Source organism: Macaca thibetana, chromosome 2 (genome assembly GCF_024542745.1).
Source record: "Macaca thibetana thibetana isolate TM-01 chromosome 2, ASM2454274v1, whole genome shotgun sequence".
Taxonomy (NCBI): Eukaryota; Metazoa; Chordata; class Mammalia; order Primates; family Cercopithecidae; genus Macaca; species Macaca thibetana.
Window position 1 is genome coordinate 155,304,812 of NC_065579.1, and position 17,181 is coordinate 155,321,992.

At 41.8% G+C, this 17,181-nt stretch overlaps 1 protein-coding gene across 2 annotated transcripts in view; it reads right to left on the bottom strand.

Moving 5' to 3' along the window:
* Positions 1-1,421: 1,421 nt before the first annotated feature.
* Positions 1,422-17,181, bottom strand: part of UPK1B (uroplakin 1B) — a 31,724-nt gene continuing 15,964 nt past the window's right edge. For both annotated transcript variants that reach the window (XM_050778767.1, XM_050778766.1), the window contains 5 exons: positions 16,679-16,753; positions 15,893-16,015; positions 12,642-12,821; positions 7,904-7,987; positions 1,422-2,651 (listed from right to left, as the gene is read on the bottom strand). In XM_050778767.1, coding sequence (XP_050634724.1) covers positions 2,601-2,651; positions 7,904-7,987; positions 12,642-12,821; positions 15,893-16,015; positions 16,679-16,753 — 513 coding nt within the window. In that variant the 3' untranslated portion in view covers positions 1,422-2,600. The remainder of the gene's footprint in view (positions 2,652-7,903; positions 7,988-12,641; positions 12,822-15,892; positions 16,016-16,678; positions 16,754-17,181) is intronic.

The window sequence follows — 17,181 nt, forward strand, 5'->3', positions numbered from 1 at the left end:
CAGGAGAGCCCTTAGAGGGAAGCGCAGGAGTCCTGAATGGTTGGACTCTGCAGGGTGATCCTCAGACCTCGTTTCTGTCTTAGCTGAAAAGTGTGTCCTCCTCAAGTGTTGGAGCCCCAGGACATAGTGGGTGCCTGTGTTTAGGACCTCATTTGGTTTTGGAAGGAGCAGAGCCTACCTCCATTTACGGCAGACTTTGCACCTTCTATTAAGGAGGAGGCTGAGGCTCCAGGAAGGAAGCTACCTGGAGAGGGGGCAGGGGGCAGGGGCTCACTGAAGGCCCTTTCTCTTTTAGTTATTGCTTGGTAAGGAAGTCAGGGGATACGACTGAAGGAGCAGCAGGTGGGCCATCTTGTCCCACAATGGCTCTTTCACGCTGCCACTGCTGTGCTGGATTCCACCAACTAGAGATCAACCTCAGTTATCAAGAAAATGTCATAGAGATTGAGAGAGTGGAGATGAGTTGTCACCCACTCCTTAGTATGAATTGGTTTCCAAAAAGGCCTTCCCCTGACCTAGCCGAGATCCAATCATAAGACGGGAATTTTGCATGTAGAGAGAATCTTGGAGCATGAAGCCCTGCAAGGGAAGGCGGGAGTGCGTTTGGGGCAGGAATTGCTTAGGCAGTGGGGAGATGAGGGCACTGGAAAGCCCAGTGAGTGGTAGAGGCAAAAGGCACCAGAACACACAGGAGAGAGTGTGGGGAGGGAGATGAGAGCACAGCTGTTTCAAAGCTTTGCCCAGAGGAACCTCCTTCCCTCTCCTCCCGTCTTCTCAAGGACCACAGAGAGAACCTTCTCAGCCAAGCACAGGTGTCATTTATCTCGATATCCCATGATCTTCATTCAGGAGAGACAAGGAGGTCAAGGAGAGGAGAGCTGGCTGTGCTGTCAGGACATGGACCTTTGGTTCCCTCTTCTGGGAATCAGGGATTGGGCTCCTGCACCAGCTTTACAACCGAGGCAAGTCCCGTCCAATCCTCCTTGTCCCTCCGCTGCCCCACCGCTCAGCCTCACTCACAGGTACCTGGTGGGGACATGGGATGGGGGTGCTGCCTGCGTCTGAGTCAGCTGGGAGCAGGACGCCCAAGTGACAGGTATGTTTTCTTCATGAAGGACACACAGTTCTGCAGTTAGCATTGGCGAGGTTTCCACTGCTTCCAATTGCAAGAGGAAAAGGATTTGCAGAGCCTTAGTTTCATCACTGCTTCTGGGGTAAGTGTAGCAGGAGCGAAAAGTAAAAGTGAGCGTAGAAGTTCCCACCGTTCAACTGTATGGCAGGGTTTGCCAGCATCCAGCAGGAAGCCACACCCTGTGTCTGCAGTTTCAACCTCCTCCACTATAAGTCCCGGGCTTTAGGCTTTTCTGTTGGAAAACTATTTTGTTAGACGCATATATGACATTGGTAAAAATGAAAGTGAACAGATTTTAAAGCTCTCTTTATTTATAAGACTAGACAAATGTTGAGTTATAAGAATTTCCTTCAGGACCACAAATGGAAACAGTTCAGATGAGAAATATTTTGACAGTAAACAGAAATCCCTGTAAATCATCCCATTCTATTGGCTGGCTTGCTTCTCTCCAGTTTGAAATGGTCTCAAGCTGAGACCATTCAGGGCAAAGACTGAGTAAATATATAACAGGCGCCTTGTCTGTCCACAGAAGTCCCCACACTTTCTTTTGTTTGTTTGGAGACAGAGTCTGGCTCTTTCATCAGGGCTGGAGTGCAGTGGTGTGGTCTCAGCTCACTGCAACCTCTCTCTCCCGGGTTCAAGTGATTCTCCTGCATCAGCATCCCAAGTAGCTAGAATTACAGGCACCTGCCATCATGCCTGGCTAATTTTTGTATTTTTGTAGAGATAGAGTTTCACCATGTTGGCCAGGCTGGTGTTGAACTCCTGACATGAGGTGATCTGCCCGCCTTGGCCTCCCAAAGTGCTGGGATTACAGGCAGGAGCCACCGTGCCCAGCCCACACTTTTAATTAACGGAGAATTGAGGCTACTAAACACATACCACTCTGCAAGGTATGAAAGAAAATTTGAACCACTGTTAAGAATTATTCTGGAGAATAAAAGGAACTGAAGGTGGCATGAAGAGAATCACCTATCTCCATACATGGGAGCTACTCTAGAAAGAAATGCAAAAGGTATATTTCAGTAATCTTTTCCTGGCTTCTCTGTTCCCCTGACAATACTGAGATCAATAGAAGCCTTGGAAGCTTCTTTTAGATAATGGTAAGAGATATGGGCAGATTGCTAGCCAAATACAGCTCTGGGTTACTGTGATAACAGGTTCCTTCGAGTGTATTTATTTTCCCAGATTAAAAATAAGCAGGGATGGAAGTAGTTTTTATGCATTTTTCAAATTCTCTTTTCAACAGTCTATATAAATGTTGCAGAATCCTAGACTAGGATGAAAAGTAGGAGTCATGGGAACTGCAGGAGCCTGAGATCCTAAAGGAAGTCCGTACCATCTGACTTGGCAATGTAAGACACACACGTTAGTGTAGGGCACAAACTGGGAATATTAGGAGAGAGCTGGTTCCAGCACCAAATCCAGAGTTACTTGGGGAAGGAGGTATGGTGGCAATCCTTTATGCTTAATATTCAATTCTGCTCCAGTAGAACATGGTACCCAGGAGAACCCAAAACTGGAATAGAAAAAAACAAGGAAAAATAAATAAGGGATTGTTTTAGAAATACCTCATTCTTGGAAAAAAATGTTAGATTCATTCAGGCTTAGGTGACAACAGATATTTTTGTTTGTTTTTCTTTATTCTTAAAAAAAAAAAAAAGGGATACATGTGTAGAACATGCAGGTTTGTTACACAGGTATACATGTGCCATGGTGGTTTGCTGCACCTATTGACCCATCCTGTACGGTCCCTTCTCCTCACCCATCACCCCTCAACAGGCCCTGGTGTGTGGTGTTCCCCTCCCTGTGCCCATATGTTCTCATTGTTCACCTCCCACTTATGAGTGAGAACATGCGGTGTTTGGTTTTCTGTTCCTGTGTTAGTTTGCTGAGGATGGTGACTTCTAGCTTCATCCATGTCCCTGCAAAGGACGTGATCTCATTCCGTTTTATGGCTGCATAGTATTCTAGTGTGTATGGACCACATTTTCTTTTCCAGTCTATTGCTGATGGGCATTTGGGTTGGTTCCATGTCTTTGTTAGACAACAGATTTTTAAGAGTAATCTCGTTATAAGCAACATCACTGGGCCAGATGTGACACCAAATCCATCCTGCTCCAAAGCATCACTTATTACCTGCCACTCAGAGGCAGCTTCTCTGTTCGCCACATTCTGATCCCAGTTCTCATCCTAGACTCCTTCTCTTCTGGGGTTGCCCTTTTTGTCTGTGCTAAACTCTTTTTGCCATCAAGGCCACTTATCCTCCAATGCCTTCATGTTTCTAATACGTACCATTTTGGGGTAAGCATTCCTTGCTTCTAGTATTAAACTTCTCCCAGGGAACTTCTCTTTTTTCCTAAAATGCTTGTGACCTGGAATGGCTTCCTCTGAAGAATGCCACAGAACTGAAGATACCTGACTTAGGCAAGGGCTGAGTTTTATTTTAGTTTATTTGGGCTCTGTTTTAGATCTGGCACTTACTCCTGGGTAACTTTAGTCAAGTCACTTAAATTTCCTGAGCTCCAGTTTCTACATTTATAAAATAAATGTAACATCTCTACCTACCCCAGAGCTAGAGCAGTGAATGAGATAATGAAATAATAGGATCTAATGTTTATTAGAATACCTTATTATGCATCAAGCACTGTTCTAAGTGTTACCCATGTAACTGAAGTTAATGCTTCCAAAACCCTATGGAGAAATGGAGGCACAGAGAAGTAACTTACCCAAGGTCATAGAACTAGTAGGTGGTGGAGCTGGGATTCAAATCCAAGCAGTCAGCTTCAGAGTTTAGCTAGTTAATCACTAAGAAAAAGCCCCTTGCAAGCAACAGTGAAACAGGCATGCTTAAAAGCTCTCATTAAGCACAATTCTTGAGAGCCCCATTGAATTTCTCTGTTCCTCGTAACACGGGAGACTGGCTACCTGCTTAGCTACTGTTGTGGGAATTTAATATTAAAAATATTTGACATGGCGCCTTGTTTATAGCAGCTCTCAATACATTTAATCATTTAATTCCCTTCCCTTCTCTCTTTTGAATTTCAAGAGGGAATTAACTAGATACAGAGTTTATTTGATACTTGTAGAAAATCAAGGGTTACAACTGGTTTGGAGTTCTGAGATACTCAAAGCCTTTAAACATTATCCCATAGTTCCTGCTAATATGGCACAAATAGAAACTTCGCTGTTATCTTTCATTCATTCAACAAATCATTGAGCTCTTACTACCTGCTGTGCTTGGCACCGGGGTTACAAAGAACAGCTGGTTCTCAGCTTTTTGCAGTCAAATACGTTATCATGGACACGTTCCATCATAGAGGTGTGCACAGGATGTTGTGAGAGCTCCTAACAGGTTGGGTTCAGGGATCATGAAAGACCCCTTGAAGGAGTTGATTTCCCTCTCCTTCCTGCCTCACTCAGTTTATCACCCCCTAAGCCAGCATTTCTTTCTCTCTTTCTCTTTTTTTTTTTTTTTTTTTTTTTGAGATAGAGTCTTGCTCTGTCACCAGGCCAGAGTGCAGTGGCATGATCTCGGCTCACTGCAACCTCCGTGTCCTGGGTTCAAGTGATTCTCCTGCCTCAGCCTCCTGAGTAGCTGGGACTACAGGTGCATGCCACCACACCCAGTTAACTTTTGTATTTTTAGTAGAGATGGGTTTCACCATGTTGGCCAGGATGGTCTTGATCTCTTGACCTCGTGATCCACCCACCTCAGCCTCCCAAAGGCCAGCATTTCTTAAAGCATAATGTTATGGTTCAGCTGTGTCCCCACTCAAATCTCATCTTGAATTGTTTCTCCCATAATCCCCATGTGCCGTGGGAGGGACCTGATGGGAGATAATTGAATCATGGGAGTGGGTTTTTTCCATGCTGTTATCCTGACAGTGAATAAGTGTCGTGAGATCTGATGGTTTTATAAAGGGCAGTTCCCCTGCACACGCTCTGTTGCCTGCTGTCATGTAAGACATGCCTTTGCTCCTCCTTCGCCTTCTGCCATGATTGTGAGGCCTCCCCAGCCATGTGGAACTGTGAGTCCATTAAACTTCTTTTTCTTTATAAAGTACATGGTTTTGGGTATTTCTTCATAGGACTATGAAAGTGGACTAATACACATAGTAAACACCTGAAGGATGGTTCAGGAGTCCATGATGTAAGACTATCTGAATAATAATGAGAACTTATTTGCCTTTTCACTGTTTTCCTATTTGCACTGATGGTGTAAAAGCAGTGGAAAGTAAAACTGCTGGAGTATCAGCAAGAATCAAGGCAGAGTCACTAAACTGTGTTAGTGGTCATTGTGTCTTCACTGCTATGCATTTACAGTAAAAAAAAAAAAAAAAACTTTTTTTTTTTTTGAGATGGAGTCTTGCTCTGTCACCCAGGCTGGAGTTCAGTGGCTCGATCTCGGTTCACTGCAAGCTCCGCCTCCCAGGTTCATGACATTCTGCTGCCTCAGCCTCCCGAGTAGCTGGGACTACAGGTGCCTGCCACCATGCCTGGCTAATTTTTTTGTATTTTTAGTAGAAATGGGGTTTCACCATGTTAGCCAGGATGGTCTCGATCTCCTGACCTCATGATCCGCCCGCCTCGGCCTCCCAAAGTGCTGGGATTACAGGCGTGAGCCACTGCGCCCGGCCAAAAAATAAAAACATTTAAAAAGCCAGTTTCACTTGAGATTGTCCTCAATGAAGCAGTAAGAACTACTAATTTTATTACATTTTGGTCTTTGAGTACACATCTTTTTAAATATTCTGCATGACAATAAAGGAAGTATTCATTGATAAAGGAGTCTGTTGCATAGTGTAATATGGTTGTCTTAAAAGCACTTGCATGATTGTGTTGTGTACTGAATTTTTTTTTTTTTTTTAAGGAAATACCACTTGAAAAAATGACAGACAAGCTATGGTTGTTCAGACTTGGACAGGTGGCAGATATTTTCTTGAAAATTTACAAAGTGAGTCTGTCACTTCAAGGAAAACAACTGACAATATTCATTGCTAATGATAAATTTGAGCTTTCAAGCAAAAATCAGAACCTTGGAAAACTTGTAGCTGTCACCATGAACTTGATAGCATCCCATTGCTTAAGGTATTTTCTGTGTGGCAATATCAATGCCACATGTGATTTTTTGGATATTGCATAAATGAATCAGTTAACATTTGGAAGATCTACATAACACAATGAACTAATATTTTTTCCAAATAAGCAATCTATGATGTTATAGAGTTATAAATGGCTGAAAGATATATGCAAAGTGCAAGACAAACCAATGTAATGTATTTTTAACATAACAGAGTATGAAAAGCTCATTAACAGAATTTCAGATTCCAAATTGCAACTGATCTTTAAGAAGCTACTACTTGTGGGCTGGGTGCAGTGCTCATGGCCATAATCCCAGTGCTTTGGGAGGCCAGGGTGGGAGGATTGCTTGAGGCCAGGAGTTCAAGACCAACCTAGGCAACAAAGCAAGCCCTAGGCACAATGGTGTGCACCTGTAGTCCCAGTTACTGGGGAGGCCAATTACTTGAGTCGATTACTTGAGTCCAGGAGTTGGAGGCTACAGTGAGCTGTGACTGTGCCACTGAACTCCATCATGGGTGACAGAGTGAGACTCTGACTCAAAAAAAGAAAAGAAATGAAACTACTACTTGTGGAGTTTTGTGTAGTATTGAAGAATATTCACAATTTTCTTCACATTCACAATTATCTTCAGATTGCACTTCACAAGTTCAGATAATTGTGAATATTATTAAAACACTATTTTTTTTCAATTAGAATGTATTTTCTTCAAATCAACCGAGGCAACATATTACAACAGACTGAATGAAGGCGCAAATATGAGAATCTAGCTGTCTTCTATTTAGCTAGTCATTGAAGAGATTTACAAAAAAGTCACTATTATAAAATAGTTATTTTCCAAAAAATATGATGTGATAATTTTTAATGGGCTTATTATTTTAAAATAAATAAACATTTTAAAATTTTCTATGTTAATTTCCAATGGGGTAAATGCCAATAGATAGAGGCCACATAGAGAAAAGCCTTTTGGAGTCTTCAATAATTTTTGAGAGTGTGAGGGGGTTCTGAAATCAAAAGTTTGCGACTGCTTCTCTGAGGCAATGGTTCTCAGTCCTGACAGCAGATCATCTGAGGAAAATAAAAAATGCCTCAGCTCAACCCCCAGGTCAACTAAATCAAAGTCTCAGAGGTTGGGATCCAAGCAATTTTTTAAAAACGTTTCCCCACAGGGTTTTAATGTGTAGCCGGGACTGAGAACCACTGCTCCAACCTCTTGCTGCATACGCGTCAGATAAAGTGGGCAGCAGGAAAGGATGGATCTGCCAGAGGCAGCTCTTTGGAAGGATCTGGGCTTATTAGTGTCAGGCAGGGGCCATCTAGATAGGTGACAGTCTTTGATATGTGGATGAAATGAATGAATGAGATCTGGAGACCGGGAGGAGCAGTTCACTAAGAACTCTGGCAAGGGAAAGCGGCTCTCCAGCCCTCTAAAGGCACCTGCACATCAGTCAGCCGGAAGAAGGAGCTGGTGGGCAGGGCACAGCCTTTCCCTGGTAGGGGAAGTTAACTCCTTGCCTCTCAAGGGAACCAACTGTCCTTCCTCCGGTGCCAGAAGTTTCCCCGCTAGCCTTCAGGCCTGAGGTTTTGTTTCTAGACTTTCTAGTGTGGTTGAGGTAACCAGTGGCACTCTCAAGGTCTCGCCCTATCATCATCCTCTCAGAGATAAAATATGTGCTGGGAAATACTCACAGTCCAGCAGAGAATGGCAAATCCAAACCAGGCAACCCCCCAGGCATGTCGGTTCATTGGTCCAGAGATCAGTTCATAGCAGCCCTGAAGGAGTGGGCAATTCCGCATTAGTGTGAGAAGAACCAGAAAGCAGAGAAGAGATTGATGGAAAGCAGGTTCCTCTTGGAATCAATACTGCCCAAGAGTCTGATTTCACATACCCAGGCTATTTCCACGTCTCTGGGGACAGCCAGCTACTACCAGTGCTTTACTGAGGGAACACAAACAATGCTGTTGAACAATGATTCTACATCACATTTATTTGTGTCTTTATCACTTAATCTCACTACAAAGTACTGCTATTTTAGCATAACACTCTTTCTATACTGAATACGTGGACAATAAATTCAAAAATCTTAATTCAATTAGAATTTTTTCCTCCTCAAAGGTTTTATTGGTGATTTATTTGGAGGCAATTACTTTTTGATTTGTTTGTTTTTAAATAAAAATGCTTCGGTCCGTGAAAACCAGAGGTCTCCTGTTGCCATTTTTAATAATCACTAAAGGAACCCCTGCATTATGCTCCCTGAATTCTCATTTGATGTTATATTTCAACATTACTGAATTCTGATGAGACCTTGAAGGGTCACAGTGAGCATGCAAAAGAATAATTTTTTTATTCACTAAATCATTCATTCATGCATGTCACAATCCAGTAAGTATTTATACATGGCACACTCTATCCTAGTCACTGTGCTAAGTTTTGGAGTGATATACACGTGTAAGGCTAGAGCTGCCATCTGAGCAGCCTCTACCAAAGCTCTGGGAACCAAAGGGAACGCCTAGGAAATCCTATAACCAGGGCTGGTTCCATGGACCATGCGGCCCTGCCTCTCACCCCATCTTCCACTACTAGAGGAGGTTTCTCTATAAAGCGAAGGAGCTTAAGCTTCAGGGCCCCTTACTTGAAAGACCCTTTCAAGGCCCTGTGCCTAATTTTTTATGCGTATTTTTATTGTTTTTCCTAAGAAGGATCCTTCCCTATAATTTGTGTGTGAGGGTGGAGGTGGGGGGTTCCAGCCACAAAAAATCTAGCTCCATCCTTGTCTTCTACTCGTCATTCACTCATTCTGGCCTTGTCATATTGATCTCCTTTGTGCTCCTTCAAAAAGCTGGGCCTGCTCCCACTTAAGGGCCTTTGCACTCACAGCTCCTTTCATGTAGAACTTTCCTCTCCAGTCTTCCAGTGTCTCATTTTCTCACTTAATTCAGACCTCTGCAAATATCATCTCAACAAAGCCTTTCCTGACAGTGACAGAGAAAAAGACCCTTTCTCCATCCTACTCTATATACTCACCCTGCTTTATTTCTGCTCATGGCCTTTTTGGGCCTGGAATTTTATCATGTATTTGTTTGGTAACATGTTTATTTTCTGTCTCCCATGCTAGAATGCAAGCTCCATGAGGGCAGAGATTTTATGTTGTTCACTGTTGAATTTCTAGAACCTAGAATAAGTGCCTGGCACATAGTAGACACCTAATAAGCATTGACAGAATGAATGGAACATTAAGTAATGTTTACAACAGTATAACTTGCAACACACTTGAGGGTTCACAGAACACTCCCATGTCTGTTACTCCTGAGTCCTCCCAACAATCCCAGGAGGTGGGCATTCATTTAATTATATATATATAAGAGCCCACTTATGTCAGGTACCAAGTACTGGCTGGGCATTTAGCTGTGGCAAACAGAAGTAGGCCTTGCCTTCATGAAGGTCACAGACAGAAGCCCCATTTTTCTCACCTCTTCTCATTTAGTGCCTTTTCGTGATGCTAGTCAATTTAGTGGTTCTTTACTTGATTTTCCTTCATTTCATGATAACATTTTTGAGGTATAGTGATGACAATTTGCATATAGCATTTCTGAGTCACATAAACCATAACATAGAATATATATATTTGCATCTGACATGCTGTGTGAAATTCTAGTTAATTTCTACTATTACCAGGCTTATAGTGACTTCCCTAATTTCATTAGTCTTCACAGCTATAGCAGCACATTTGTGCATTGTAGATCCTGAAAACCTACGATATGGATGTGAAAAAGTGAAGCCTGGTCAACACAGTGAGACCTTATCTCTACAAAAAATAAAATTAGCCAGGCCTGGTGGTACACGCCTGGAATCCCAGTTAGTTAGGAGGCTGAGGCGGAAGGGAGGATGACTCGTGCCCGGGAGTTCCAGGTTGCAATAAACTGTGATTGTGGCATGGCACTCCAGCTTGGGTGACAGAGTGAGACCCTGTCTCTCAAACAAAACAAAACAAAACAAAAACCAGGCCGGGCACGGTGGCTCATGCCTTTAATCCCAGCACTTTGGGAGGCTGAGGTGGGCGGATCACAAGGTCAAGAGATCGAGACCATCCTGGCCAACATGGTGAAACCCTATCTCTACTAAAAATACAAAAATTAGCTGGGTGTGGTTGTGTGCACCTGTAGTCCCAGCTAATTGGGAGGCTGCGGCAGGAGAATCGCTTGAACCTGGGAGGTGGAAGTTGCAGTGAGCCAAGGTCGCGCCACTGCACTTCAGCCTGGCGACAGAGCGAGACAGACTCCATCTCAGAAAAAAAAAAAAAAAAGAAAGAAAAGGAAAACCATTCCCTATTCACTTCTTTATTCACCCATCTATCAAACATCGGTGCTTGCCTTGTGCCAGGCGTTATGCTAAGTACTAAAAATATCAAATCTGTATAATCAAATAATACATAGTCCTCAAGGAGACTCAGAAAAAATAGACTTGGGAACAAATATAGTTTCAGGTGGTGAATGCAATAATAGAAATAAAGTATACTAGGTCTTGGGGTGGCACCTTTTGCTTGGTGGAAAAGGACAGCAAGAGGGGACTTAGCAAGATCTATGAGCCAGGGAGAATGGTGGTGTGTGGGAATCTGGGAGGCTGGGCTAGGGAGAATCAGAAAGGATTAATAGATAAGAGATGATGTCAAAGGAGCAGAATGAGTGAGGTTGAGAAACAGGGAGCACAGGATGTCAGGAACAAAAAGAGGAATTTCGGAATTCAGGAATTTAGTGGAGGAGTAGGGCTGAGTGATGATGAATTTGTAGTTGGTAGGCAGTGGAGGTGGAGTTGTTAGAACAGATGAGGCCAGGGAACTGCAAGGGAACGTGTTAGAAGCATTGTCAAAATGGGTGTGGAGGTCCCAAGATAGAGGAAAAGAGTTCATTTGTATCTTTTCCTCAATTTCTCATGTATCTAAACTTGAGAAAAGGAAGTTGCTTCAGGTTTGTCCTCATAACTACAATATTATATGTGCTAGGAAAAAATGTGTAACTATGAAATAAACTGGTTATCTGAAGACAAATGTCTTATTTTCCTCCCTTTCAAAGAGGTAATACCGTTGGTACACAATTACAATCAATCAATTGTACACAATTACAATCCAACTTGCATGAGCCAGTTCCAATGTTGAAATATCAAAAGCCTTTTATAGTCCTGAGAATAATTATATTGCACAGCATGATTATAAGCAGCGAATTTAATTTTTAATAAGTCTGAATATAATTGATTAAAACAGTGCCAGACAATGTTGCAGTAAAGCTCAATGAGGGTTGCTTTGGACACTGCTACAAAATAATCTAGATCACTCCCATGCCCTTTTCTGGAATAATGCATCCAGTTCCAGTCCCGGCACCCTGTCAGGTATGTGGTGATCAACAGTGCCATGTCCTTCAATCTGAAAGTGCAGTTTGTTCTACTCCCAAACAAAAGAGCCTGACATTTCTCAGTTATTTAATGAGCTGGTACACCACTAGCTTTCCTTAAAGAAAGCTTTCCTGAGCAGAGCACAGCGTTTCAGTGTACAGTGTCAGCAGATGCTGACTGCAAGTATATGGGGATTCTCACCAGGACTTTTGGGGAATATTAGCAAGTCTTCATTGGCTTAGAGTCTGTGCTTGAAGCCAGAAAACTCGTGTTTCAAAAGCCAGAGGGTTTTTTGAAAAGATGGACATTTACTAGTTGTGTGGACTCGGCAAGGTATTTGTTAGCATCTCTATATCTAAGTTCTTCATCTGTAAAACAGGGATCCTACTGGCACCTACTACTGAGCATTAAAGGAGATAGTAGATGTGTGGCACTTGAAACAGTGTTTGGCATTTAGTAAGTACTCAATAAATGTTAGTTTTCATGATTGTAATCACATTATCCTCATCAGCCTGGAAACTTTTTCAAAAACTATCTGTATGTAAACTACTTTCCATCCAAATCACCAACCTAATGTTTATTAAGACTGTACTACTTTACCATTGAATAAGGAATGTGGATGTGTAATTACTACATTTATCCTCAGCAATAGTCATTGCTTTGGAATTGGCAAAACATTCTTTTTGCACATCATCCCTTCCAATTTACGTTTTGCAAAACTAGAGGAAAACTTTGTTTAATGTAAATATTTCTTGAAATACCAATTCTATACATTGAACAAATTGTCTTTATTTAAACGAAGTTGGATTCCGCTATTGCAGTTCTCATGTTTTGTTAATTTTATTAAAATGTAAATTTGCCCCTGTCAGTCCTAGTTTAGCATTTGCAGTTTATTAACAGAGAAGGAAATAGTTAACATGAGGTTTAGGGAAAAGAATATAGAATTCCTTACTGAAAGACTATTTCCTACAGTTGACCAATATTTTCCTCATAAAGAGCAGCAGAACCTCCTGGCAAGTCTTGGGAGGAGAGAGGACTCACCTGATTGTGATAAAAACCAGGCACGCCTAGTTTACAAGCCTCCAGGTTGAGAGGTTCTTTAAGATTGTTCATAACACAGCACTGACGAGGCCAGGGATAGTCAGCATCATTATTCTCAGTCCGGAAGGCAGACGTGTATTTTTGCCAGTCTGATGGACCATTTACGCCACAGCAGTTATCCTGTCAGCAGATGAGAGATACAAAATTCTCTTTCGTGGTCCCTACTAGAGCCATCGATGTAGCAACTGAAATTTTATAGAGAAAGAAGATACGGAAAGTGTACCGTATCTTACATTTACTAAGAAGTCCCCAAATGACAGCTGAAGGTATTGATAACTTACAACTGACATTTTACAGTTTGTAAAATAATTTTTACACTATTACTTTACTAGTCATTAGTGAGCCCTGTAGCCACTGACATGTTACTTAAACTCTCTAAGCCTCAGTTTCCTTAACTGTAAAATTGGAATATAGTACCTATCTCATAGAGTTTTTTTAAGGATTAAATGAGTTAATTTACTTAATGTGCTCAATACAGTGCCTGGCTTATGCTAAACTCTTAATAAATGTTAATTATGATTGATACTGTACTGATATCTTGATATAACAATGTGAGAGAGGAATAATTATTGTGATATATGAGCAAATTGAGAATCGTAAAATTAAAAATTTTAGTGATGAAGTTATGAGTAATTGTTCTTGTTTTGCTTTTCTGTACATTTAAACATTTTTTAAGAGTAATTAGGTATTATTTTTATAATGGGAGAAAATAAAGTGAAAAAATTAACCTGGTGACACACAGCTGTCTCCACGTAGGGAAGGGAGATCAGTTAATGCATCCCTTACACTCTGGATAGAATTGAGAATACAGGACAAAACACAATTCATATAACTTTCCTTCTTTATTATCAATTCTGCTACAATCCTTCAAAAGGGAGGAAGTTAAAACTATGGGTATCTTGGAACTATTAGAATGAATATATTCAAGTAAGCTTGATGATAAATCAACCATCTTTAAAGGATATACAATTTTGTCACTATATTATGGGAAATATCTAAGAAAAAGAATTGCTCTGCATTCTGGGAAAAAATGGTTAAGTCTAAGCCAGGCTTATTTCAAACTAGGATTTAAGTGGGGACAGAGAAAAGTTAAGCATCCAGAATTGAGCTCTGCAGTGCTCCAAGCTTCAGATTTGGGTAAAGAGTGACAGCCCAGCAGAGGAGACTAAGCGGGAGTAGCCAGTGAGACAAATTCTGATAAGATGTCAAAGAAGATGAGGACAGAAACTTGGCCATTGGATTTGGCAGGATGGAGGTAATTGGTAATGAAGACCAGGGTTGTTTTTGTTGAGTGGTGGGGCCAGAGGCCAATTGTAGTTGGATGAAAGAAGATGAGGGGGATGAAAATGGGGACCACAAGTGTAGGCGTCTCTTCTGAGATTTGCTGTGGAATAAAACAAAAGAGTAGTAGAACAGAAGAGTGGGTGAATGTTGAACAAGGGAGACTTTTTATAAGATGGACAATTTAAGGTGTCCATGTAGGCTGAAGAAAGGGAGAAACTGATGAGGCAGATCAGAGCAGGGAAGACTGTCGGGGCAAAGGAGATGGAATGCAGAACAGAAGCAAAAGAGCTGGACAAAGGACAGCCCGTGTGTCATAACAAGAGAGAAGGCAAAATGCACAGGTGTAGATCAATGTAGATTTGGCGGTAGAAAGATGAGCTGGTTCTTGTCTAATTGCTTCTATATTCTTAAAAACATATGAGGTCAGGTCATCAGCTGAGAGGGAGGGTGAGGAGCAATGTGGCAGGCATGAAGGAAGAACATGTGAAATAGTGACAAGTGAATTTCCTGGGAAAATATACTAGGAAATATTATCTGCCCATCTGAGCTCTGTGGTCACAAGTTTAAATTGAAATTATCACAGTTGTGTGACTTTTCTCAGCAATGTTTAGCTCTTAGAGTATAAATGAAGAGTGAGCAAAAAGCTGTATTCTACTCAGTGGGCTTGGTTAGGAAAGAGTGACCAACAGAGAAGGGTAGGGAAGGAATGGCTATGGGGCTGGACTTGAATATGGGTTAGGCAGAGGGCAAAGAGAAAGCATGAAAGGGGTGATAGAAAGTTAAAAAGTGGTCAATTAATTGGAGGTCCTAATGGGGTAAAATTATTAGAATTGAGATATTAGAATAAATGAAATAAATAACAGAAATTAGTGGTCAGAGAGTAGAATGTTCTTAGTGGCACAGTTATTGGTGATGGCATGCTGGCTATGGTCATGGAAGAGGGTGGAGGTAGGGTGGAAAGCAAAATCTTTGGAACGGGGTAGGACAAGGAATTGTGAGACCAGATGTTGCGGAGTCATCCGTGTGGCTGCTGAAGTTTCTAGGTGGGATGCCAGGAGTATGACTGAAGAGGTAGACAGTGAGTGAGATATTGAAATCCCTAATGAAGGCAGGAGAACAACTGGGGGTAGGGAGGCTGGTAAGTAATGACAAGGAGGGATAAAGGGTGATGTAGATCGAGGAAGCAAATAGTATGGCAGCCAAGGGGAGCAAGAAGGAGCCTAGCCAATTTCCAGGTCCTATGGTACCTGGATATGGGAGGAAAATGAAGGGCAGGCAGTACTCCCAGGAGACAGCCAAATTTCCAATGAAGCAAGAAAAAGATACTAAAGAGTTCATAGAAGGAGTGATGGCTATAAGGGAGTTTGCTGATGACAGACTGTAAAAAGTTGGTGATGGGGTGTGGAGTAGGGGCAGGGGCCAGTGAGGAAGCTGGGTCAGATTGGTAGTTATGTAGAGGATAACAATTTGTGTGCAGAGGGCAATGTGGGGGTGATGATGGATATTCTGGAAGACTTGGACTTTTGATGGCATTGGAGATAAACATGGACATAAACTATGATTGCCAGTTGGAGAAAACTGGGTGATCAAATCAAGACATAGTGCCTGGTCCTTGGCAAGACTGGCTCACAGGGCTTGTGAAGAGGTACCAAAAAGGCGAAACGGGCAGTAATTACCACTCGAGTTCACTGTGGGGCAGAGAAAATATTTTTCTTTTAATGTAAATGATACCTGAGTTCTAAGAGGGAGAGTATGTGATTAATCTAAATTTCTTTACAAAATCATTCCAACGAATGTAAGCTAATCATCGGCTTGGAATAACATATAGGGTCCCACTGAGTCATGTGTACGACACCCACTCCCACCAGTAAATAAAAATGGCATCTCCCCAAGACCCCAGGTCTTACCTGGAGCATGAGCCTGTCCCAGGTTTTGGTGACTCCATTGTTTTTCCACTGGTCATCATTGTTTGGAGGGCTGTTGTTTTGGTACCTCTCTAGCATCTGCTTCAGGAAGAGGTTGGGTGTGAACTATAATAAGAAGAGGCAACACAAGAGGGAGAGTTAGCACACTGATTTTCAAGGAGAGGAAAATATTTTTCTCTGTCAGTTCCCGGGGACCTGAGCATTCTCTCCTGGAGCAAAACGGTACTCAGAGACACCGAGTACAGCTGGCTGAGGTTGGCATAAGTCGCCACGCAGAGAAGAGACTCTCGTGTTAAAAGAAATCACTATGAGGCCAGGGGAACACATATTGTAGCGTGGCTTAGGCTAGGGCAACAGAGAATGTGAGAGAAGGAAATACATAGAATTGAGAGCAAGTCTTAGCTGAGGTAGAATAGAGATCCTCCCATTGGAAGGCCCATGGCCGTGGCAGAGTGGTGAAACCCACAGGGAATTACAAACTTGGGCCCTGGGAGTCAGGCTGTTTGAGTTCAGAATTCTTGCTCTTTCAGTTGCCAACTATGTCACTTTAGACAAGTCACTTTACCTTTCTGTCTCATTTTTTTCTTTTCTAAAATGACAAGAGTGATAATGCCTATTTCATAGATTTATAAGGATTAAGTGAAGTGATGTATGTATTATTACCATGCGTATTGGATTGCCTGGGCATACAGTAAGGGGTTAATACATGTTGGTTGTTATAATAATGATAATTCATATTATCATTTTGCTTTTTGAGGTTGTACTCACAAAGTCTCGTTGTGTTGCTGCTGTGATACAAGATGCCACTTCAAAGGCATATACTATAAACATCAGAATGAAATACTGGAAGGGAAACAAATGAGATAAAATAATTACATTTACCTGTCAAAGAGCGACTTGCCCAAATAATTATGATTTTTCAGCAAATTCATCATATAATCATGTAATCATTCATGTAGTTATTTAACAAACCCTCATTGATCAGTGGCTTGGATTGGGGCTTGGTGCTAGTCAGCTCAATTCTCTCCCTTTCTCCAGAGAACAAATAGCCATTGAATAGAGAGCTTCCTCAGTCCAGTTTCCTGAGTTTTTATTTTAACTGGGAAAAACAAGTACAAGAGAATGAACTGGTGTGTGTGTGTGTGTGCATTTACATGCATGTGCATGCTCAGTGCCTACCAAAAGAGTCTTAGTGTATCACATACAATATAGGGCCTCATAAATCCACTTTAATTTTGGAATTTTGGAGAAATTTTCTTTACAATTTGCTG